Here is a 21,148-nt window from a genome sequence, read left to right as displayed (position 1 = left end):
AAATTCGTATGTTATTATTTGAATTTTGTTAATAGAAAGGATCTTATGAAAAGTTCATCTAAAGTGATGGAATAATGATATTACTCCTTTTGACACATAAAATACTTTGAAGGTAGGTTTTATCTCGTTACTTATGACAAAAATGGGGACCCCTTCTCCATTTGATCACATTCTCCACCGTCTCGTCTTTCGTAGCTTGAAGATTCCATACTCTAAGCCCGTAAATATTTTAATGAGATGAAAAGTGAATTGCGTGATGATACATGCATTGGCTATTACTTCTATTAATTTTGTCCTCACAAATTCGTCCTTTGTTTTCAAAGTGTCAAATTTACAAGCCGTGATAAATAACCTAACAGTGATAAATTGAAAATGCTCAATCAATCTCACTTTAAAAGCTTAGAATGATTGAAAATATCAATTGTGCCTGCCTTCTACGCTTCAAAATCTTAATACATCATGTATAGTAGACATCCACCGACAGAAGAATTTTAACCAATCATAGCAACCACAAAAAACCAAACTAATATGAACTGTTACACGATTAATGCCTCACATAAACTATTTATGTTATACATCTAATTTTTAGTCCTTTTTTTTTTTTTTTGCCACATGCGATTATCTATCAATTTCAGTCCTGACCCTAGTCAAAACGGCTTGCGTTTGGACTAGAAGATGTGAGAACAATAGCTCAATAGCTCGGTCTTCTTTTCATACCTTTTTACGGGAATTGAGATGGATAGACACGAACCCACACTAGTTGTAAATGGTCATTAATTGATCCTTGAACAGTGACGTAAATGGCAATAAATCTAAAAGTACGAAGATCGGGAATAATCATTGCTGGAGATGTAAATGATACTGTAAAAGTAGAATATACTGAAGATAAAATTGAGCATGTGTTCTTGGATGGATTGGCAGTCCTTTATACATATTTCAATGCATGTGCTTGTACTTACAATCGATAGTTACATACATGGTTATTAAGAAACAAAGCGTAAGCTACATGGCTCCTACAATTCAGCAATTCTTACCTATAAGCGGTTACATCCAAGATTATCGATTCCACCATTTGAGGTGACATCACCTCTATTTCCTTAATGGTGACATCTTGCACTTATCTCCAATCAACTGAGTTAGTCTTTCATCCATCGACTCCACTCGAGTACTTAACCATTCGCATTGACTAGCCTGTCAAAATTGGATTTTCTGGTCGACTAACTATTCCCAACACTCAGCAATTTCCTGCCCGTCACCCTCCTGTCGGGCTTCTAATGATGCAGTTTTAATTTCACTTCAAAAAGGCAAAGAATCTTGATTTCGTTCCAACTGAGGTAATGGAGAAGGCCGTCGACAACCACACTAGTTTGCATCACCAAAATAAAGGTCTGTCTTTGTTTTCTGTTCGGTGTAACCACGTCACTCCCTCTGTACTGTGCAATGTCTCTTACGTATATAGCTTTTGATTGACCAGACTCAAAAGTAACTTTTTTTTAGGGCTGAATTTGTTTTGTTCGGCAAGTTTTGCAGGGAAGAAACAATGACCAATGCTGGTGAAACTGGGGTTCCAGTTAGACTTGAGGTCTGTGTCTCAATTCGCTTGTTTTTGTCCTGTTTTATAGTTTTATTAGGTAAACCAATACACGGGTATTATCTTGATCAATGTTGTCCTTTTGTTTGATGACATTTTAGAATCAATTTCCCAATTTCTTCAGGGAAGTTCAAGGCCACGGTGTTCTATTTGGTCCTTGGATTTGGGGGTCTCTTGTGGCTTGGTACAGTATGCCGACAGTTGGAGACTACTACTATAATGTGTTCCGGGCAATCAATTCCGGGTTATTCCCAATTTCCCACATGTTTTTAGAGTAGATTCCCTGATTCCTTTGTTTTGTGTCCTATGTTTTGTAAAATATCTGTTCTCTTTAGCTGTCTCATATTGATATGGAAGAGTATTGACTCTGAGTTCTGAGAATTGCAGCTCAGTTATTGTTTACACATCAGTGTCTGACTAGAAAACAGGTGTGCCCAATGACTTCTGCTAATCAAGTTGATTTTTGGTACAATGATTTCATTATTGTCATCTTGGGTATGGTTTATTCCCCTCATCACTGGCCTCATAGCAATAGGAGTTCGTTGCAATATGTTTGACTTAACCATCACTATGCTGTGTGACATATGGATGAGTTCTTAACTCAATCATCTCAGAAGTGCTATTTTGGGACTCGCAAACTTTTTACTTGTCTTTCAATATCTTTTCTTCTCTTATTTCGGTTTGTAATCAGCCTAGAGCAATTTAAAATCACAGGTTGATTGAGCTCTTCTAATTATGTGTTTTGTATTGGTTGAAGCATTACCATTTTTCAAGAGAGCTTACCATTGTTCATCAACCATCCGCAATTGGGACGCTGGCTTTCTTAGGCTACCACAAATCCATAGCTGATACAAGAAAGACGAATATAATTGGATCCACTTTTTTCACTTGGAGTACACTCTTTCTCATAGTTGTAAGTTGTCCGAAGGCATAAATATTTCTATTCATGATGCTCCTACTAGTTCAATTATCTAGTTTAAGTTATGTTCCCTAAATTCTAGTATCTTGCATTAATTCCATTGCTGGAATTCATACATCATAGGTGCATACAGCCACGTCAGGGAAAGGAGGAGTTGGGCCTTACTTTGGTGTATTTGTGCTTGATGCCTATATTGGAGTGGCCGATGCTCACGTTTAGGGTGGTATGGTCAGCAAACTGTCTTTCATGTGTCCAGAATTTATTCAATTTATTCAGGTTGGCGGTCTCCTACAGTTCCTATTGCATTTTTTTGCAGTTTATTTCCTTAAAGGCCTTTTGTGAGATGGACGGACTCTTACGGTTCCTATTGCATTCTTTTTGCAGCGTATATCCTTAAAGATACACCATTGTAGTCATATCTTGACATTTTATGAGATTTTATAGGACCACTGCCAACTGTTCTAAGAGATACCATGTAAGATTTATGGAATCATTGCCAAATGTTCTAAAAACTTAAGCTGTTAGATAAAAGTTTGGTTTAATATTTATATATTTTATCACTTTTTAAGTCAAATTATGCTGGAATGTCATTTATGTAGTCCTTTTTGGCTGGTTTAGCTGAATCAGGAGCTCTAACATCTGCTTTGAGGCTGATCGCAAAAGTAGCCTTTTGACAAGGCTCATGATGGTCTTCGCAAGGAAGCTAGTATGTAATTCTTTGTCGTCATCAGAAAATCTTTATCAATTTCTAGATTCATCCTGTAATGTAGGGATCTTGTTGTTTGTGGAATTTTGACACTCGAGCAAGTCTAGTTTGACTTGATAGTCATCTACGATCTCGTACTGATAGCGTGCAGTCCTTAAGGACTTGGGTTTTATGTTATACTATGGTCTCATCTTATATTTTAAGTTATTATTAGAAAGGAGGTAAAACTCACCTTTCTATGTTGTGCCTTGTCTATACACATAGGAAACTCGTGGTGCAAAAACCAGCTTTGTCAAGTGAAAGAAATAGGCAGAACCCTTACTCATTAATCTTCGATTTGTTTTTCAGTGTTGTTTTTGGCAATCTTCACGTTCTTTGAGTTTATCTGCATCATTTTGTATGCGACTTGATTTGCTAAGGTAGCCTCGGAATGGTCTAAAATTGTCTCGGCTGATCTTGCTACTGTTGGAATCCAAAGACAGGTGCATTGAAGTAGTGGACCTTTCTCTGCTATAGTTGTAAAATTTGTTTTCCTTTTGATGTATTTGCAACCTTGCAAAATTTTGAAATTTCAACAAGATGGAAACTCTAAAGATGATCGATTGAGCAACAAACAATTGTTGTTTCAGAACACAGATTATGCCATGGATCTATACCTTATACATGTTTTAACACTAACACTTTCTCTATGAGAACACCGGAACACACAAGTTTGGATCATGGTGAGTGCTGATGACAGAAGTTAGATTTCTCTACTTCAAGTAAATGTTACACTTATGAATTATATTCCTATATTTTTAAGATTTTGTATTTGTAGGATAATTTCATATGCTTTTGCTGATTGTATGCATATAGACACTTTGAATGTGGACTTCTGCAAAGGTTTGTGTACTCAATTACGATCTTGCTTGACTGATTCTGTTTTAGGTTCCCGATGGTTCTAATTGCCATGTACAATGTATGGGATTTCATATCTTTATATATTCCCCTTATCAGCCGGCTCAAGTTAGAGTCCCGAAAGGGCTCATGTTAGCGATTTTTGCCTGTTTCTTGCTTGTCCAGGCATTCTACTTCATAGCAAAGTATGGCGATCAAGGGCAGATGATAATTCTCACTTCATTATTGGGCTTGACCAATGGTTATCTCACTGTCTGTGTTATGACGGTAACACCTAAAGGCTATAAGTTTGACCTGAACTTCAACTCTTTTGTCGAAGTTGTATTCATTTTAGCGTAGTTTCTTTGTGCAATTCAAATGGGATGAGCTGTTTTTTCAGGGACCGGAGCAAAATGCCTTGGACAACTTGCTCGTGTTGTTTCTCTTGGATGGGACATTTTCAGGAGTCGCTCTAGGCTGGTTGTGGATAATAGGCAATGGCAAGTTTTGGAGATCGTCTCTGTCACCAGAGAAGGAAATTATCTGTTTCTTTTGATTCGCACATATTGAAAAGGAGACATTCAGTTCTTGGGCTAACTAGAGGTACACTTCGCTTTCTCTTTAGATGAATGCTACAATTAGATTAGAAAGTAATCATACATTTTTATTTGTCAATTGCAAGTAAATGTTTCGGTGCTCGTCCTTTCACACTTGGACCGAAGGGTAAAAACCCTATGTGGTAACCGCTGGGCCAGGGGAAGGGGAAGGGGAAAGGGAAGGGGAAAAAAGAACAAAGAGAAATGAGTATTGCAGCAAGACGACAAAGCAGATTTAATCGGCTTCACCACATTTTAGTGCTCATCTTTGAAAAGCCTCACTTAGGGTATGTTTCAAATCTTATAGCTGCTTCGAGCTTTAGCACAAATCGCCGAGAACAACCCCTTCCTTCAAATCCGCACAGCTGTGAACAGAGATGTGATATGTATGACAGTCATTTCAGACTTCCTAGTTCTCCTAAACTATGTAGCACCGACACGTGATATAACACGCGACATGCTATTTTTCAAAAAATAGATAATTCCGACACGTTAGGACCATTATATATTAAATTTATATTATTAACATTGACGAGGGCGCTCGCCAGGAGGGAGAGGAGGAGGAGCCGTATGCTAGAGGGGTTCTTGGTCCACAAAACGGAGGAGGGTGGTGGTGCGTTCAGGGTCTGAGGGTGGGGATTTGGGGGTTTGGAGCCTGGAGGATGCGAAGGAAGAAGATGAAAAATGATGAGGAAATAGACGCAATCGGTGTTCCTCATCAAGGCCTCCTCCTCAACAGATATCATTGGTTCAAGAGAAGAAGAGAAATCACGAATCGAGCGAGGGAGGGAGTACAGAGTGCGAGTGAAGGCACTCTAAAGACAAGAACATTAGACTAGGTTTTCTTTCACCCTCTTCTGTCTTTTTTTTTTTCTTTTTTTTATAAATTTACATTTTGACCCCTAATTTTTTGAAAATTTATAAAATTGACCCTATGCATGTCGAAATCGCATGTCGTGCTACCGGACTCGCATGTCAGCGACGTGTCTAGCACATTGACCGCGTGTCAGATTTCCGACACCTATTGATCGCATGTCGGACACCGACACGACGGCCTCCTAAACGTGTCAGTGCTATATAGCTCCTAAAGCTCAGATGAATCGAACATGCACTAGAAAGCTTATTAATTCTAACTTATTGTCTACTTGATGTCCAAATTGATCTAATTCCATATGCCGGCACTGGAAGCTGACAAGTCTCATCAGAATTAATGAAATGACTCAAATGAAGAAGGGGAAGATACGCTCTACTTTGAAGCGGAAGACTACATACAACGAGGTACTGTATAAAAGGATCAACAAAGTCAGGATCATATCCGATAACGCGGGGAATATCCAACTCTAGGATCACTTTTTCATCACGAGGGTCACTAGTCTAGGTTCACATTTTGTGCTTGACATGATCATCCCAGCAAAAGACCCTATTGACTGACAAAAAATATCTATCAGTTCGGAAACTCACGGTTATATAAATTCGAGCAATCAAATTCATAATAATCCCAAATTCTTTCCCTATATATTCTGCAGAAAGCAATAAAGAAGAAGACAGATATAAATGGATCGAAAACGGGAAATGCGTCACAAGAAAATATATGCTGCAATCAAGTTTTGTGCAGTGCATTGAAGGGAAAACATATCATGCTTGAAATTTGCAGTCTTTCTAAATCGTAGTAGCCAGAATCCAAATCCAAACCAAAACCACGCTTAAAACCCAAAGAAATTCATGAATTCCAATGCCAATTTCGACTCTCTGTTTCCTCGCAAAATGGACGGTTTGGCTGAACTTTTTAGACCCGATGGGCAAAAGCTTGGACAAAAATTCCAGGCGCCTGGAGGCCTGAACTGGCCCGCTCCTAAATGGTAAAAAAATAAATAGAATTGGTAAGTTAGTAAAACGTACTTTTAGGGTTCTGTGTTATTTTATTTTATTTATTACTTTGCTTTTGAGTTCTAGACCGATTTTCTTTACTATATTGGAATTCGGGCTTATTTTATCCTATTAATGTTTATTTATAATATTTATTAAAGTAAAATTAATATAAAAAACAGTTTATGTAGATATTTTCCTCCCACCTTGGTTGATGTGATATTTCTTCTCGACCAAAGAAATTGAACTCGGATTAATGTGATATCTTGGAATAAAGAAGCGTTTGGACATTGTGTTCTTTTCAAAGCCTCCTACGGAGTTGTCTCATACTTTGTTAGGTGACAACATAGGGGTGTTTGATTTTAGGAGATAATTTATATTTCATTTCTTTCTATATACCAAATATATATATATATATATATATATATATATTCTAACACTCCCCTCACACGTCGGGTAGACTTTGGCATAAGCTTAAAGCGTAAAAATATGTAATTGGGGAGGCAAATAGGAGCCTGGAAAAATTTAAAGTCGGGACATCCTGCTCTAATACTAAACGAGATTTTATGGGACCACCAACAGATCTAAAAGTTTAAGCTATTAGATAAAAGTACGGTTTAAAATTTTAATATTCTGACAAAGGTTATTGTCCTTTCAATAAAAACTTACTATAGTGCAAAAATGAGCAAACATTAGAGAGTAATAGATAGTATAAGAGAACATTAAGACTAGGGACCATTAACCTTGCCTTCAACTTAATTTAGGCCAACAATATTGCGCCGTTTATTTCATGAAAAAATTGATATTTTTCGATGTTTACGATAATATTTTCTATGTTCAATTGAAATATGAAAATGAACTGAATATTATTTTTTGTCATTTGAAAAGGAAAATTTGCTTTTATTCCCTTAAAGAGACATTCACTATTTAATGTCTGATGTAAAGGCTGCACATGCTATAACATCAAATTTTAAATAAAGTTATATTGAATTAAATTTTCATTACATAAATACTTTAATAGATGGTAGATAATCTATTCTTTTCCTCTTATGGATTGTCATGGGTGGAGCCTTGGGTTACTCGGGCTCTCCCGCTAAGTCCTATACCCGAGTGTTAAGGACCTCAGCTCAAGTGTCAAGGACTAGGCCTCAACCTCAGAGGAGTCAAGCAGGGCCGCTAGGGTCCCCAAGCCCAGGTGCTAGGGTCCCCAAGCCCAGGTGCTAGGGTCCTAGTCATAGGAGCCTAAGTTTCTCAAGCCTGGCCAATGGTAACCCAAGGACAGGCACCGAGGCCCCAAGTCCACGCCTCGATGACTTGGGCGAAGGATCCATGTATATGGGCATAGCCGCTAGGGATCTAGTCACTGGCATCGGGTCCTTGCGACCAGCCTCAAGAGACTTGGGCAACCTTTGTGGACTCGGGCCCGGTAGGCGAGGAACTAGGCTCAGGTGCTAGTGATTTGGCCCACAGGAGTTGGGTACACAAGATAACCTTCAGGGACTTGGGCATAGGCGTGGGTCCCAGGCTCTGCCACTAAGTACCCGGGCACAAGCATCGGGGTCCCCGTACCCAAGCACCAACGTCTGTAGTCCAATTGCCGAGTCTTTAGTTGTATTTTGAAAAATGATTTACAATTTTCAAATGAAGAAATTTCTAAATTTAAATATAGGCGTTTTCATTGGATATGATAAAAAAAACATCGTTTTGACCCATAAGCGATCCAAATGTTAAAAAATGAAATGAAAATATTTTTGCGAAATAAACAGGGCGATAGTTTTGGCTTTTCAGTGAATTCAATTTCTTTAGTTGAGAAGAAATATCGCATAAACCTGAGTTCTTTCAGCTTGAAACCAAACTGAAGGTGACAAAAGTTGATTGCCTCACTTTGGCTTTTTTATATATATATAGAGACCCAACACCGAGCCCACCAAGCTTAAAGTTTCCAAAGAAAACTCCTCCATTGAAATATCCACAGTTAAGTACAATGCGATGACGTGACATCCTGAAAAATAGTTCATTTGGAATTTATAAAATACTGAGTTTTATAAATATGCTCGTAGTTAGTTCTCACCCGGAACTGATCATTCCTGGGATGCTAACCATTAGGGAAAGGCTAATCGGGGAGTTAAATTCGTACGACTAAAGAAAATTCGATCGTGGATTGACTTTCGGCCATTAAATCGCCGAGATGATATTTTGGCCAGTTGGCCGTCCCCAGGATAGTCGGGGGTCGGTTCGCCATTGTCAGCATAGTGGATCGCGGGTGATACCGCTGGACCACGAAATGAATTGACGAACGATCTTGAACCTATACCAAACGATCGTGCCCCACGGATCTAGTAATTGATCCTCGCGATTTTATTGACAACCGAAGTCGTGACGGTCTGAATAAATTGCACGTGAGTCGATTTAGTGTCAGTCACGGGTCGAATAAGCGAATTTCCCCAACAAGCCACCCGTTAGTTTGAGAAACGCTCGAGTTACATTTAATAGAATTAAATTATTTAATTCAGCCCAAATTGGATACCGGAAAATTAGGAAGTCACGCCGGAATGTTAGGACGACGTTGCACGTGACATGTATGAATTTTTTGTGCGCTCAATTCCTTCGGAAAAATTCGATTTGGACAAAAAACGGAGAAAGTGACCAAAATACCCCTAGGATATATTAAAGGACAAGCTTTAAGGGTAAAGGGTATTTTGGTAAATTACCAAAAAAATGGTCAAAATTGGATATAAGCCCTTGACCCCCCTTTCTCTCTCTCCTCTCTCTTCTTTTCCCCCTTTCCCCGTGAAATTTCCCCCTTGCCGTGAGCTCCTCCCCCTCCACCGTATACTCTCTCTCTCTCTCCCTTTGCCGCCGGACCGCCGATCGCCGGTCACGCCCGCAAGCCGCCGCCGTCCGCTCGCCAAATCGCACCACGCCACCCCCCCATCCCGCCGTTCTCTCTCTCTTCCTTTTCGGTCCTCCCTTTGGCCGTGAGCCTCACCGGCCACCGCCCAAGCCGCGCCGTCGCCACCCAAGCCGATCGCCGCCACCCAGGAGCCGTCGTCGTCCCCGCCGTTCCCGATTAAGTGCCGCCGCTTTCCGTTCTAGCCGCGATAGTCTAGAACGCGGGTAAGTCGCGCTCTAAACCCAATTTAGGACGTCGGGTATCGACGGGCGATTTTTGGGCGAAATCTGGTAAAAGTTAGGTGCGGAATTGCATGAATAGGGAGTAGAAATTTTATGGAGGGCCTTGGGATTTAATTCGGGCATTATTTATTGGAAATTAGAAAATAACAGTGGCTGTGGTCTACTGTTCACAGGGCCGTGATGGGCCGATCGGGACGCAAGTTGGATTTTTAGAACCGAGAATTTATGGTGAGAAAGTCCCGTGAAGGACCGGAATCGATTTGACGTCGTATGGTTAGAGAAAAATAGCAATTTCTGTGTTTATTGTGCGTTTGGAATATAATTGAGTTGGGATGGTGAAATTAAATGTGTGATTGTGCGATTGGTTGAGTTAATTATGATTGTTGGGTGCGCGCGTGGGCCAGATTATTTTAATTATTATTATTGGCCGTGTTGAATGCTGAGTGAGCATGGGATTGTGTGTAATTGATGCGTGCACGGGCCACGTGTGATTGGCCAGTTGTGTTTGGTAAATACATGTTGAGCATGTGCCTGTGTGAGAAAAAAATGTGGCATGACACGTGATTGTGGAAAATTGTGCCGTCCTGAGGCGTGTACGTTTACGCGGGACGATACCCGGTATTACCGGAAGACTGCTAGCATGAGGCGTGTACTTCAACCCGGGTTACGCAGTAGGTGGTAGGTATTGAGCCTGAGGCGTGTACGTTTACGCAGGCAAGAAATATGGCCTGAGGCGTGTACGTTTACGCGGGCCTGGAAGTGTTGTGGAAAGAGGTCGCAGTGTACCTGAGGCGTGTACGTTTACGCGGGTCACTGGCGAGGAATGTGAATGGGATATGATGAGAACGAGGTCGCAGTGTACCTGAGGCGTGTACGTTTACGCGGGTCACTGGCGAGGAATGTGAATGGGATATGATGAGAACGAGGTCGCAGTGTACCTGAGGCGTGTACGTATACGCAGGTCACTGGCAAGGAACGTGAATGAGACATGATGAGAACGGAATGAGTGCATGACATGAAAATTTGTGCATGCTTGCGATTGTGTTGATGTGCCTGCTATGTGATTATGTGGTGTAGGTGAGTGATTGTGTTTTGTGAAATTGTCTGGAGGTACGTGATAGCCTCGATGGGGTTTAGGGGTGAACTTGCTGAGAAGTGTTCTCACGATTGTTTCAACCGACAATTTCAGAACCCCGACAGGAACCATGAATCCTCCACCGCCGCCACCAGAACGTTTTGGAGTCCCTGTACACACCGAGTTGGACGTTGCAGAGTTTCCGATGGGCGATAACTTCACCTGGATTAAGCACACTTCCGCAGTATTTGTAGATGTAGTTTGGGGTGTATCTGTATATTTAGTGACTTGTAAATTTTGGGGTACTTGCATATGTGGTGGCTTTGTAACTGTAAATATTATGGTCTAAGTTTAGCAATGGGAAAAGAAATATATGTATTCTCTCTATTCTCCCCAGTTTTATTTGTCAGGGATTAATTGTTAGTATCCGTTGTGATTGTAAATCTCTGATGGCGATTTGAGGTCGGCGACATTCCTAGGACGTCGCACTAATCGATCAGTGGCGGGTGTCACGTGCCCATTGAAGTTCGGGGCGTGACAGATGACGCCGCTCACAAACCGATGAGAGCCTCCCAACTGGAAATGCAAATCCCCAAACATGAGACAGTTAAGTACTGCCACATAATCTCTTTTTTTTGGGGGATTATTACATATTTGTTAATCAGTATATATATAATTTATAATATATTTCATGACTATTTTATCCTATATGATTTGATTTGATGTCTCTGACGTGACGGGGCTCAAATTTCTTGTCATTGCACGTCAATTGGTCGATGAAACAGCAGATAAGGACTGCTTTTAATAGATAAAAAACGATAAAACTATTATGTGCAAGAAAAAAGTAAACGCCAGCTCCGTTCAAAAGTTTCTACCGATATTTTATCTCAGTGGTTACAATAGAAGATCAAAGGCCTATCCAGATAAGCAAGTCGATCACCTACCTTATCTTGCCCGAAAGGCATGGTCGATGAAAGCTGATGCATGAACAGTTTCCCACCAAAGACTCATTAAGGATAACAATGGAATCTCAAAAGAACCTTTATGATCCTCTCTCTTTCTCTCTCTGTGTTTGTATTTTCTTTTGGATGATCATATTATAATTTATAAGGTATGCTTTTAGGGCTAGAGGGTGTGTGAACATGAGGATACAGCGAGCAAGATCTTTCCGTCCATATTGATTCTCGAATATGTATGTGATAATAACAGCTATAGCAAAAGATATGGCTCGAATTGTTTCTTGTATTTGGCGTTTCCTTTGAGTTCTTATGCCGTTGACCGGCCATTTTCTACTTGTCCTTTTTTTATTGTGGGCACACTTCCCTGAATATAACTAGTCGCCACCCAATTGAAATTTCTTCAAATTTATTACATATTTATTTATTATCTTTGTGGAAAACAAAGGAGAGAATCTTTACCATCGAGCCATCTTTGATAAGATAAAAAGATATATTATCACGTTCATTTCACCATCCGTCTCTCTCGTAACTTAGGGACTCCGGCCTATAGAAATTTTTATCGAGATGAAAAGGAGATTACATGACGCTTCACGTATTGGTAATTCATTCTATTAATTTCGTCCTCACAACTCCATCCCTACTTTTCGAAGTTTCTAATATTAGAAAACACGATAAACAAGCTAATATTAATAAGTTGAGAACACTCAATCGATCTCACTTAAAAAATTTAACACGGTGGAACATACAAATCTTGCCTGCCTTTTGCGCATCAAAATCTTCACACATCATGTTTAGTAGACATCAACCTACCGGAGAACTTTGACTAATCCTAGTAACCACAAAAGACCGGATCCCTAATTATAGGCAATAAAAAATTAAAAAAAATGAGCTGTTACACAATTGATGCGTTCACAAGAACTATTTTATTTTATATATTTCCAATTTATTTTCCGATATTTTTGGCCACGTGCAACGCCAGTCAAAACCGCTTGCGTTCGCATTGGAAGATGTGGAAACGATCGCCCCATAACTCGGGCTCCTTTGTTATACTCTTAGCTCCACGAAGGTCAGAAAGTTCTTAAAAAAGTTTCTCCCAAAGTAGAGAAGATTCTCTCGTTGCACTTTATTCATAAAGGCAAAAGAATCTTTCTTAATCTTCCTCTCCCCATTGATCACCAACAGTCCACATGCTCAGCTGTCCACGCCCCCACACTGGTTTGCATCTCCCAAGATAAAGGTCTCTGCATCTTGAGTTCCTCTAGATACAGAGAAGCAGATATCCTTCATTTTGTCTTTTGTTTGCTGTTCGGTGTTAGCCATCTCGCATCCTGAGTAAATCATTGTGCATATTCTCTTATGTCCTGAGTTTTTGAATGACCAGACTCGAAAGTAGATCATTTGTGAGCTGAGTTTGTTTGCTCTGGTGAGTTTTGCAGGGAAGCAACTATGGCCACTGCTGATGAAACTGGGGTTCCGGTTAGGCTTGAGGTTTGTGTCTCCATTCGCTTGCTTTTGTCCTGCTTTATAGTTTTCTCAGGAATACCGGTACAGGGGTACTAATGAATTTCCCAAACTTTTCAGGGGAAGTTCAAGGCCATGGTGTTCTGTTGGGTCCTTGGACTTGGGTCTCTGGTGGCATGGAACAGTATGCTGACTATTGGAGATTATTATTATAAAGTGTTCCCGGTAATCAATTGCGGGTTATTCCCAATCTCCGACTAATTTTTTAAGCAAATACCATAATTTCTCTGTTTCGTGTTCTGTATTTAGTGAACTCTTTGTTCTCTTTTGCTGTCTCATATTCATATGGAAGAGTCTTAGACTCTGTTTGAAGTGTGAGAATTGTAGCTCAGTAATTGTTTACTCCACAGTGTCTGACTATAAAACAGGTGTGTCCAATGAATTTCGCTAATCAAGTGGATCTGCTGTCCAATACTTTCATTACTGTCATCTTGACTATGGTTCATTTTCTTCATCACTGGCCTCATAGAATTGTGGCTCAGTAGTTGTTTACTCCACAGTGTCTAAATAGAAAACAGGTGTGTCCAATAAATTTTGTTAATCAAGTGGATCTGTTGTCCAATACTTTCATTATTGTCATCTTGATTACGTTCATTTTCTTCATCACTGGCCTCAAAGCAGTAGGAGTTCTGAGAACTGTGGCTCGGTAATTGTTTACTCCACGGTGTCTGACTAGAAAACAGGTGTGTCCAATGAATTTTGCTAATCAAGTGGATCTGTCGCCCAGTACTTTCATTATTGTCATCTTGGCTATGGTTCATTTTCTTCATCACTGGCCTCATAGCAGTAGGAGTTTGTTGATATGTGGTTGATATAACGATCCTTATGCTGTGTGACATCCGGATGAGTTCTTAACATAATCATCTAAGAAGTGCTTTTAGGACTCGCAAATTATTTACTTGTCCTTCAATATCTTTTCTTCTCTTATTTCGGTTTATAATTTGCTCAGGGCAATGTGAAGTCCCCGGCTGATTGTGCTATTCTAATTATATGTTTTTTTTATGGCTGAAGCATTACCATCCTTCAAGAGTGCTTACCATTGTTTATCAACCATTCGCAATTGGGACGATGGCTATCTTATCGTACCACGAATCCAAAGTTGATACGAGAAAGAGGAATATAATTGGATACATCCTTTTCACTCTAAGTACACTCTTTCTCATAGTTGTAAGTTGTCCAATACTCCTACTAGTACAATTGTCTAATTTAAGTTATTTTCCATGAATTCTAGTATATCACATTAACTCCATTGCTGGATTTCATACATGATAGTTGGACTTAGCAACGTCGGGGAAAGGGGGAGTTGGGCCTTATTTCGGTATATGTGTGCTCGTTGCCTGTTTTGGAGTGGCAGATGCTCATGTTCAGGGTGGTATGGTCGGCGATCTGTCTTTCATGTGTCCTGAATTCATGCAGGTGGGCGGTCCCTTAAACTTTTTATTGCATTCTTTTCAAAACTTATGTCCTTAAATTACATCTTTCGAGTCAGATTTTGGTCTTTCTACCTCAAATCATGGTGGATTTTCATTTATGCAGTCGTTTTTCGCTGGTTTAGCTGCATCAGGAGCTCTAACATCTGGTTTGAGGCTGATCACAAAAGCAGCCTTTGACAAAGCTCATGATGGTCTTCGCAAGGGAGCGAGTATGTAATTCTTTGTCATCATCAGAAAATCATCTCAATTTCTTCATCCTGTCATTTAGGGGTCTTGTTGTTAGTGGAATTTTAACACTCGGGCAAGTCTAGTTTGTCTTGTTAGTCATATGTGGTCACGTGCCGATAACCTACAATCTTAAAGGACTTTAGTTTTATGTCATAACATGGTTTCATCTCAAATTTTAAGGTATTATTGGTAAGTAGGTAAAACCCAACTTCCTATGTCATGCCCTGCGTATACACAGAGGAAGCTCGTGGTGCAATAATCAGTTTTGTCAAGTGAAAGCTATATGCAGAACTCATCTCATCAATCTTAAATTTGTTTTTCAGTGTTGTTTTTGGCAATCTCCACATTCTTCGAGTTCATCTGCATCATTTTGTATGCAACTTGGTTCGCTAAGATTCCGATTGTGAAGTACTACCGCTCCAAGGCGGCCTCAGAAGGGTCTAAAACTGTCTCAGCTGATCTTGCTGCCGCTGGAATCCAAACACAGGTGCATTATAGCAATGGAACTTTCTCTATTGTAGTTGCAAAATTTGTGTTCCTTTCAATGTATCTAAAACCTTGAAAATTTTGAAATTTTGGCAGGATGGAAGCTCTAAAGAAGATCGATTGAGCAACAAACAATTGTTGTTTCAGAATATAGATTATGCCATTGATCTATATCTTATATATGTTTTGACACTGACAATCTTCCCAGGCTTTCTCTATGAGAATACCGGAACACACCAGTTGGGATCATGGTGAGTATTGATAAGAGAAGCCAATTTCTCTACTTCAAGTAAATGTTACACTTCTCAATATAATCCTATGTTGTCTTGTATTTGTAAGATAATTTCATATACTTCTGCTGCATCTATGCATATCATATACTTTTTATGTCACCTTCTGCAAAGGTTTGTGTCCTCGTTATGATGTTGCTTTACCGTTTTAGGTACCCGCTGGTTCTAATTGCTATGTATAATGTATGGGATCTCATATCTCGATACATTCCCCTTATTGGTTGGCTCAAGTTAGAGTCCCGAAAGGGCCTCCTGTTCGCCATTCTTGCCCGTTTCTTGCTTGTCCCTGCATTCTACTTCACGGCAAAGTATGGTGATCAAGGGTGGATGATAATGCTCATTTCGTTCTTGGGCTTGAGCAATGGTTATCTCACTGTCTGTGTTATGACAGTAGCGCCCAAAGGCTACAAGGTTTGACTTGAACATATCTCTTTTGTCGAAGTTGTGTTTATTTTATCATAATTTTTACATACGATTCAAAATGGGATTGTTTCAGGGACCAGAGCAAAATGCCTTGGGCAACTTGCTTGTGCTTTTTCTCTTGGGTGGGATATTTTCGGGAGTTTCTTTGGGCTGGCTGTGGATCATAGGCAACGACAAGTTCTAGAGAGCCATCATCGCTGTCACTGGAGAAGAAAATGATGAGATCTTTCCATTCGCAAATATTGAAAAGGGGTCATTTAATTGTTAGGCTAACTACAAGTTTCCCTTCTTTCTCTTCAAATGAATACTAGTTAATTAGAATGTAATGGTACATTTGTAATTATCAATTGCAAGTAAATGTTTCGTGCTGGAAACTCTTAGAGAGAGAGAAGCACTAAAATTTCTATTACTTATGAGATGATACAAATGAGGAGAGGGGACCTATATATACAAATACTCTCATAATCACAACCGTACATATCCCTTCAATCTAATAGTGGAGGTTCTATCTTTCCTATCTACCAACTAACCACATTAATTACAAAAATGCTCCAAAAAAATATACAATTCTCATATTGCCTGCCCCTAAAAATATTCTAGAATACACAAGAAACCCTAGGACTTTTAGAAGCTTCAAGGCTCTCCTGTTCCTCTTGGATCATCTTCGGTCCATTCTACGTTGAAAACCCCTGGACCGTGACATTATCATCATGGTCTCCAATTCGACCTGATCAATGGATGGGTATGGGAGGGCCGGTTCATAGTGAGAATCGAGTCTCAAAGTCCTTTCTCCAAGGTCGCATTCATCATTTGATATAAGAAAATATTAAGTTTTTTCTTCATTAAATTGTCTGGTCTGGGAGAAGCCCGACAAAACCTAAGTTGACGGGCTTGGGCCGAATCGAATATACTTACCTAGGCCATCCTACAACATGCTTTGGGCCTAATGGATCACCTGTCCATGATCAGGCCAAGTTTCTAGCTTTCTACGCCCCCTTGCTACTAACATTAATTGGGCACCCTATCATCTCAGTTGTATAAAGAGTGATTTGAGAGACTTAAAACACTCAAATCAACCACTTTCTCCTCTTTGTCCCTTTCTTTCTCACCTTGTGGGCCAGGCTTGTGCAAGGGCCCTGAGGCTTGACCCGGCCCGCCCATATATTTTTAAAGGAGATATAAAATATGTTGTCTCGATAAATTTACTTTTCATATTCAAAGCTTATAAACAATAATCGGACAAAATAAGCCCAAATTTCTAATATGGTAGAGGAAAAATAGTGTGAAACTCACAGTTAAAGTAAAAAAAATAGAATAGAGCAAATCCCTAAACTTATGTTCCATTTGCTTTCCGATCCCATTTTTTGCAGAAAAGCTTTAAAAATAAAAGAAAAAAGGTGGCTCGCCCGTGTTTTTTTTCCCTTGGACAGGGCGAGCCGAGGCAGGACCTCAGGAGGTTCGCGCTCAAGCAGGCCCAGCGCGAACCCGCCCCAATGAGCTGCTCCACTTGCGAGCATTCGTGTGCCTTTGTAACCGATGGCAAATACCAAAAAGATAAAAGAAAAGGCAAAAAAAGCGCCGAATATCCTCTTCTTTTTTCGGAAGAAAAGGTTTTACAGGTGATGGGAGCTAAAATTATGGGTTAACTTCCAATCTTTGGATGACTGTCAAGAACTCGAAGTTGAAACAATGGCTTTCCTTCTTTGGAGCGAACAAACTGGTCATTAGCTGCAGGCTAAAAAGTTAACCGTCAGAACCAAACCAAAGACGTCCACTAACTTGACATTCACGTCTAGAAATCCGTTTATCCATGGGGTGAAGCAAGCAGCTGCATGAGAACCTCTTCTCGAAAACACAAGTTACAGAAACATGCACGTCATATCATGTGTACTTTTGTTACGAGGGTTTTTGTTTTTTGTTTTTTCTGATGGCTTGTTTGTTAAGGTAACTTGAGTCTTCGTTCCTTGCTCTCTCTGCACTCAAAACCATATATAAGACAGACTTGCATGAAAATTGCATGTTCATCATTCACAAGAAGGAGGGTGATCCTCATTGTTTTGTCAGAGATTTGCATGCACCCCCTTTAGCTGCGAACATCTTCCTTTGGGGTAATTGTCCTGGCCGATTGTGTCATGAGTTCGCCGATAGTTGGTGGTCGAGGTTAATATTTGTTCTTCGTCAGCCTTTCTTCATTTCTAAAGTTTCCACCCAATTTATGATACCGTATCGTATCATGTGTCTTTCAGCTGTAATGATCTAACCCTAGGTGACATATAGGTCCTTTTGTGCTTTCTTCTCCTTCCACATTCATCAATTCCTTTGTAAAGCATAGCATGTGGTTGAATTCAAGTTTCTGAGCAGAAAAATAACGGATTAAAGATTTTAGTCCGGCATTTTCTCTGAATTTCTCCGGAGAATAGTTGCTCGTTTTATTTATTTAAGCGCTGAAGTTTGAGAAAGAATCGCACATAGCTAAAAATATGTTTTTGGCGACAGCCGGGAAGAGTTTCATACGCCAAAGGCTAATCCAATCATGTCCATTAAGTGTATTCAATAGGAGTTTTCACAAGAAACCTATTCCGGTTTCCTGGGAAAAGCCCGAACTTGGTTGGACCAAACTAAACTTTGATGGGTCATGGAGAGGTAGGACCGGGAAAGCTAGCATCGGCGGGGTGTTTCGGGACCATAGGGCCGAGTTCTTGCTCGGCTACGCCGAACCCATTGGGAGAACCACTAGCACCATCGCTGAGCTAGCCGCGCTCCGACGAGGCCTCGACTTGGTGGTTCAGAATGGATGGAGCAACGTGTGGCTCGAAGGAGACGCGAAAACTCTGGTCGAAATCATCTTGCAGAAAAGGCGGGTCAAGTGCGCAGAAGTTCAAAAGCATTTGAGTCACATCAACTTGATCATTCCGGAGCTCGACAATTGCATCGTGACTCACATCTACAGAGAAGGGAATAGAGCCGCCGATAAATTCGCTCAAATGGGGCATCAGTCGGAGAGGCTTCGCATTTGGCGCTACGCTCCTCCCGATGAAGTTTTGCCCATCGTTCTCGAAGATGCGGAAGGAAAGATTGTTCTCCGCAAACGATAATGAAGCGCTTCACTTCCAATTCTTTTCCTAGCTTTTTCTTTATTATTTGTCTACATTCTTTCTTTGCTGGGCAACGTACAAAATGTGAATTTTTAGATAGAATATGACTGCTACTTAGATAAATGTAGAATCATGTACAGTTGGTCAGTTATACATAGGCAAAGATGAAGTTTCTTTTTTTCTGGAATTGTCAAATTGACTGCGCGGAAGAGCAGTGCTTGGTTTGAGCCTTTCTCCGACGTACATCTCCTTTCGCGTGTCCTCTAATCATGATGCAATAATAACGTAACAACACACCAATTCATTATCAGTTTATATAGTCTGATCTGATACGTAATTTCAAGGGCAAGCAATTCAGCTCTAAGACGAGAAATGAGACGTGAGTAAGGATCATATTCGTTCACTTCCCACCAGGACAAGCAAGATGGGGGGGAACTGAGATTGCCTGGTTGGCGACGTATGCTGCAATACGTTTACGTGAGAAGATATTGATTTAGCTTAATGTCTGCAAAGGGTATGAGCAAACACCGTATTTGATAAGCCTTTTGGCCATCGACCCAAGTTAAGTTTCGTAGAACGAAGAATATTCGTTATTTGTTTTCCATCAGCACGAAAGCTTAAGAAAAAGTAATCTATTGTAGCGTGACAAGCAATGTACATGCTCGGTGCTGAATGCTTTGACTTTCAGCAGAAAACTACTGTGGAAATGCGTTTCTGGTGTTGAAAGGAAAAGTCTACGATCTTGAAATGCCATCCCTTCGTTTTTGGACTCGGAAATGCATATGCAGATGACTCTGCCACATAACAAAGAATAACAACGGGGAATAAGGACTGAATTGCAATTGATTCCGCAAAATGATGAGGCGAGCTCTAAATGAAAAGGGAAATGAGATCCATTCTTGTTCCTGACCAAAAAGTTTAGCGCATCAGTTCGGTAATTGATTTTTGCACCTCGACAAGCCGATGTCATGACTCCCGCGTACTGTGTTCTAGGAAAGACGGGAAATTCCCACTCTGCCCCTACCGGGATCGGAACTTGATAGTTTCGACCACCTGTCCAGGATTAACTAAGGGGACTTGAGACACTAGGCTTTTAAGAGAGTCATCAAATCTTCTATTCATGTTTGAGCAATTTCAATAGAGGGTTCTTGTGCAATTTCAATAGAGGGTTCTTGTGCCATTCCTGGTGTCCTACTCTCAATGATCTGAAAATTCATGCTTTTATGATATGGGCTAAGCTGATAATCTGCAAATCCAAGAAAGGAAAGTCCACTTCTAAATGTTGCCAACCTCGAACAAGAAAGACTAAGCAAAGCATCCAAAAACTTGTAAAATTGAGTGAGTGAACGGTAATGTTGTCATATGTACCGAGATTACACTCATTTTTCCTCGCACGTAATCACTCGCGCGAATGAGAGTCGGCATCGCTGCCCGAGCACCTAACAATTTCTCGTAACGTAGAGCCTAGAAGACGAATCATCGATTCAACACGTGTGGGAGCAATTTGTTACAACTGTTATTGCAGGATTTATGCCAGCAGAGACACATGCTCAGAAGACCTTTGTGCGGATTCAACACATAAAACATTGCTCGTAGACATTTTCCCTTGATCCTGTAACAGCACAATGTAGAATTGCCTGAATTCAGGGGATCATCAGGTCCTCAAAACATGGTAAGTTGGAAAAAATATCTGCTTCTCACATTAATTATATCTGCATCATGGTTGTAAAAGACACCATCGACTGACCAAAATTTGTGAACCTAACAAAACTATCTGTCAATTCCTCTAGAGCAGCCGCATCAGTTCAGAAACTATCACTTACAAATGCATCAGAAATCAATTTAAGAGGAACCCAAATACAAATGCATCAGAAAAAGGAAAATAGATCAAGTGCAAATGAATGCTGCAATCAAGTTTATGCAGTGCATATAAGGGAAAACACATCATA

The 21,148-nt window shown here is 40.2% G+C and overlaps 1 protein-coding gene and 1 pseudogene across 3 annotated transcripts; both read left to right on the top strand.

Annotated features, from left to right (window-relative positions):
• Positions 1-1,540: 1,540 nt before the first annotated feature.
• LOC115690858 (equilibrative nucleotide transporter 3-like) lies at positions 1,541-4,648 on the top strand (annotated as a pseudogene).
• An 8,089-nt stretch (positions 4,649-12,737) lies between these two features.
• Positions 12,738-16,344, top strand: LOC130135238 (equilibrative nucleotide transporter 3-like). Of its 3 annotated transcripts, none has more exons than XM_056303846.1 (10): positions 12,738-12,960; positions 13,160-13,211; positions 13,305-13,409; positions 14,256-14,411; positions 14,517-14,660; positions 14,781-14,886; positions 15,229-15,392; positions 15,488-15,642; positions 15,834-16,092; positions 16,178-16,344. In XM_056303846.1, exons 2-10 carry the CDS (start codon positions 13,170-13,172, stop codon positions 16,286-16,288), a joined length of 1,242 nt encoding a protein of 413 aa, XP_056159821.1. In that variant the 5' UTR covers positions 12,738-12,960; positions 13,160-13,169; the 3' UTR covers positions 16,289-16,344. The 3 variants fall into 3 exon arrangements, with proteins under 3 accessions (XP_056159821.1, XP_056159819.1, XP_056159820.1); XM_056303844.1 differs by having other exon boundaries at positions 12,738-13,055; XM_056303845.1 differs by having other exon boundaries at positions 12,738-13,065.
• Positions 16,345-21,148: the final 4,804 nt, after the last annotated feature.

This window comes from Syzygium oleosum, unplaced genomic scaffold (assembly GCF_021117445.2).
Source record: "Syzygium oleosum isolate NSW1041296 unplaced genomic scaffold, Sole_v2.1 Sole_v2.29, whole genome shotgun sequence".
NCBI classification, from domain to species: domain Eukaryota; kingdom Viridiplantae; phylum Streptophyta; class Magnoliopsida; order Myrtales; family Myrtaceae; genus Syzygium; species Syzygium oleosum.
Note: the sequence above shows the minus strand (reverse complement) of the source record. Positions and strands in the feature narration are given on the sequence as shown.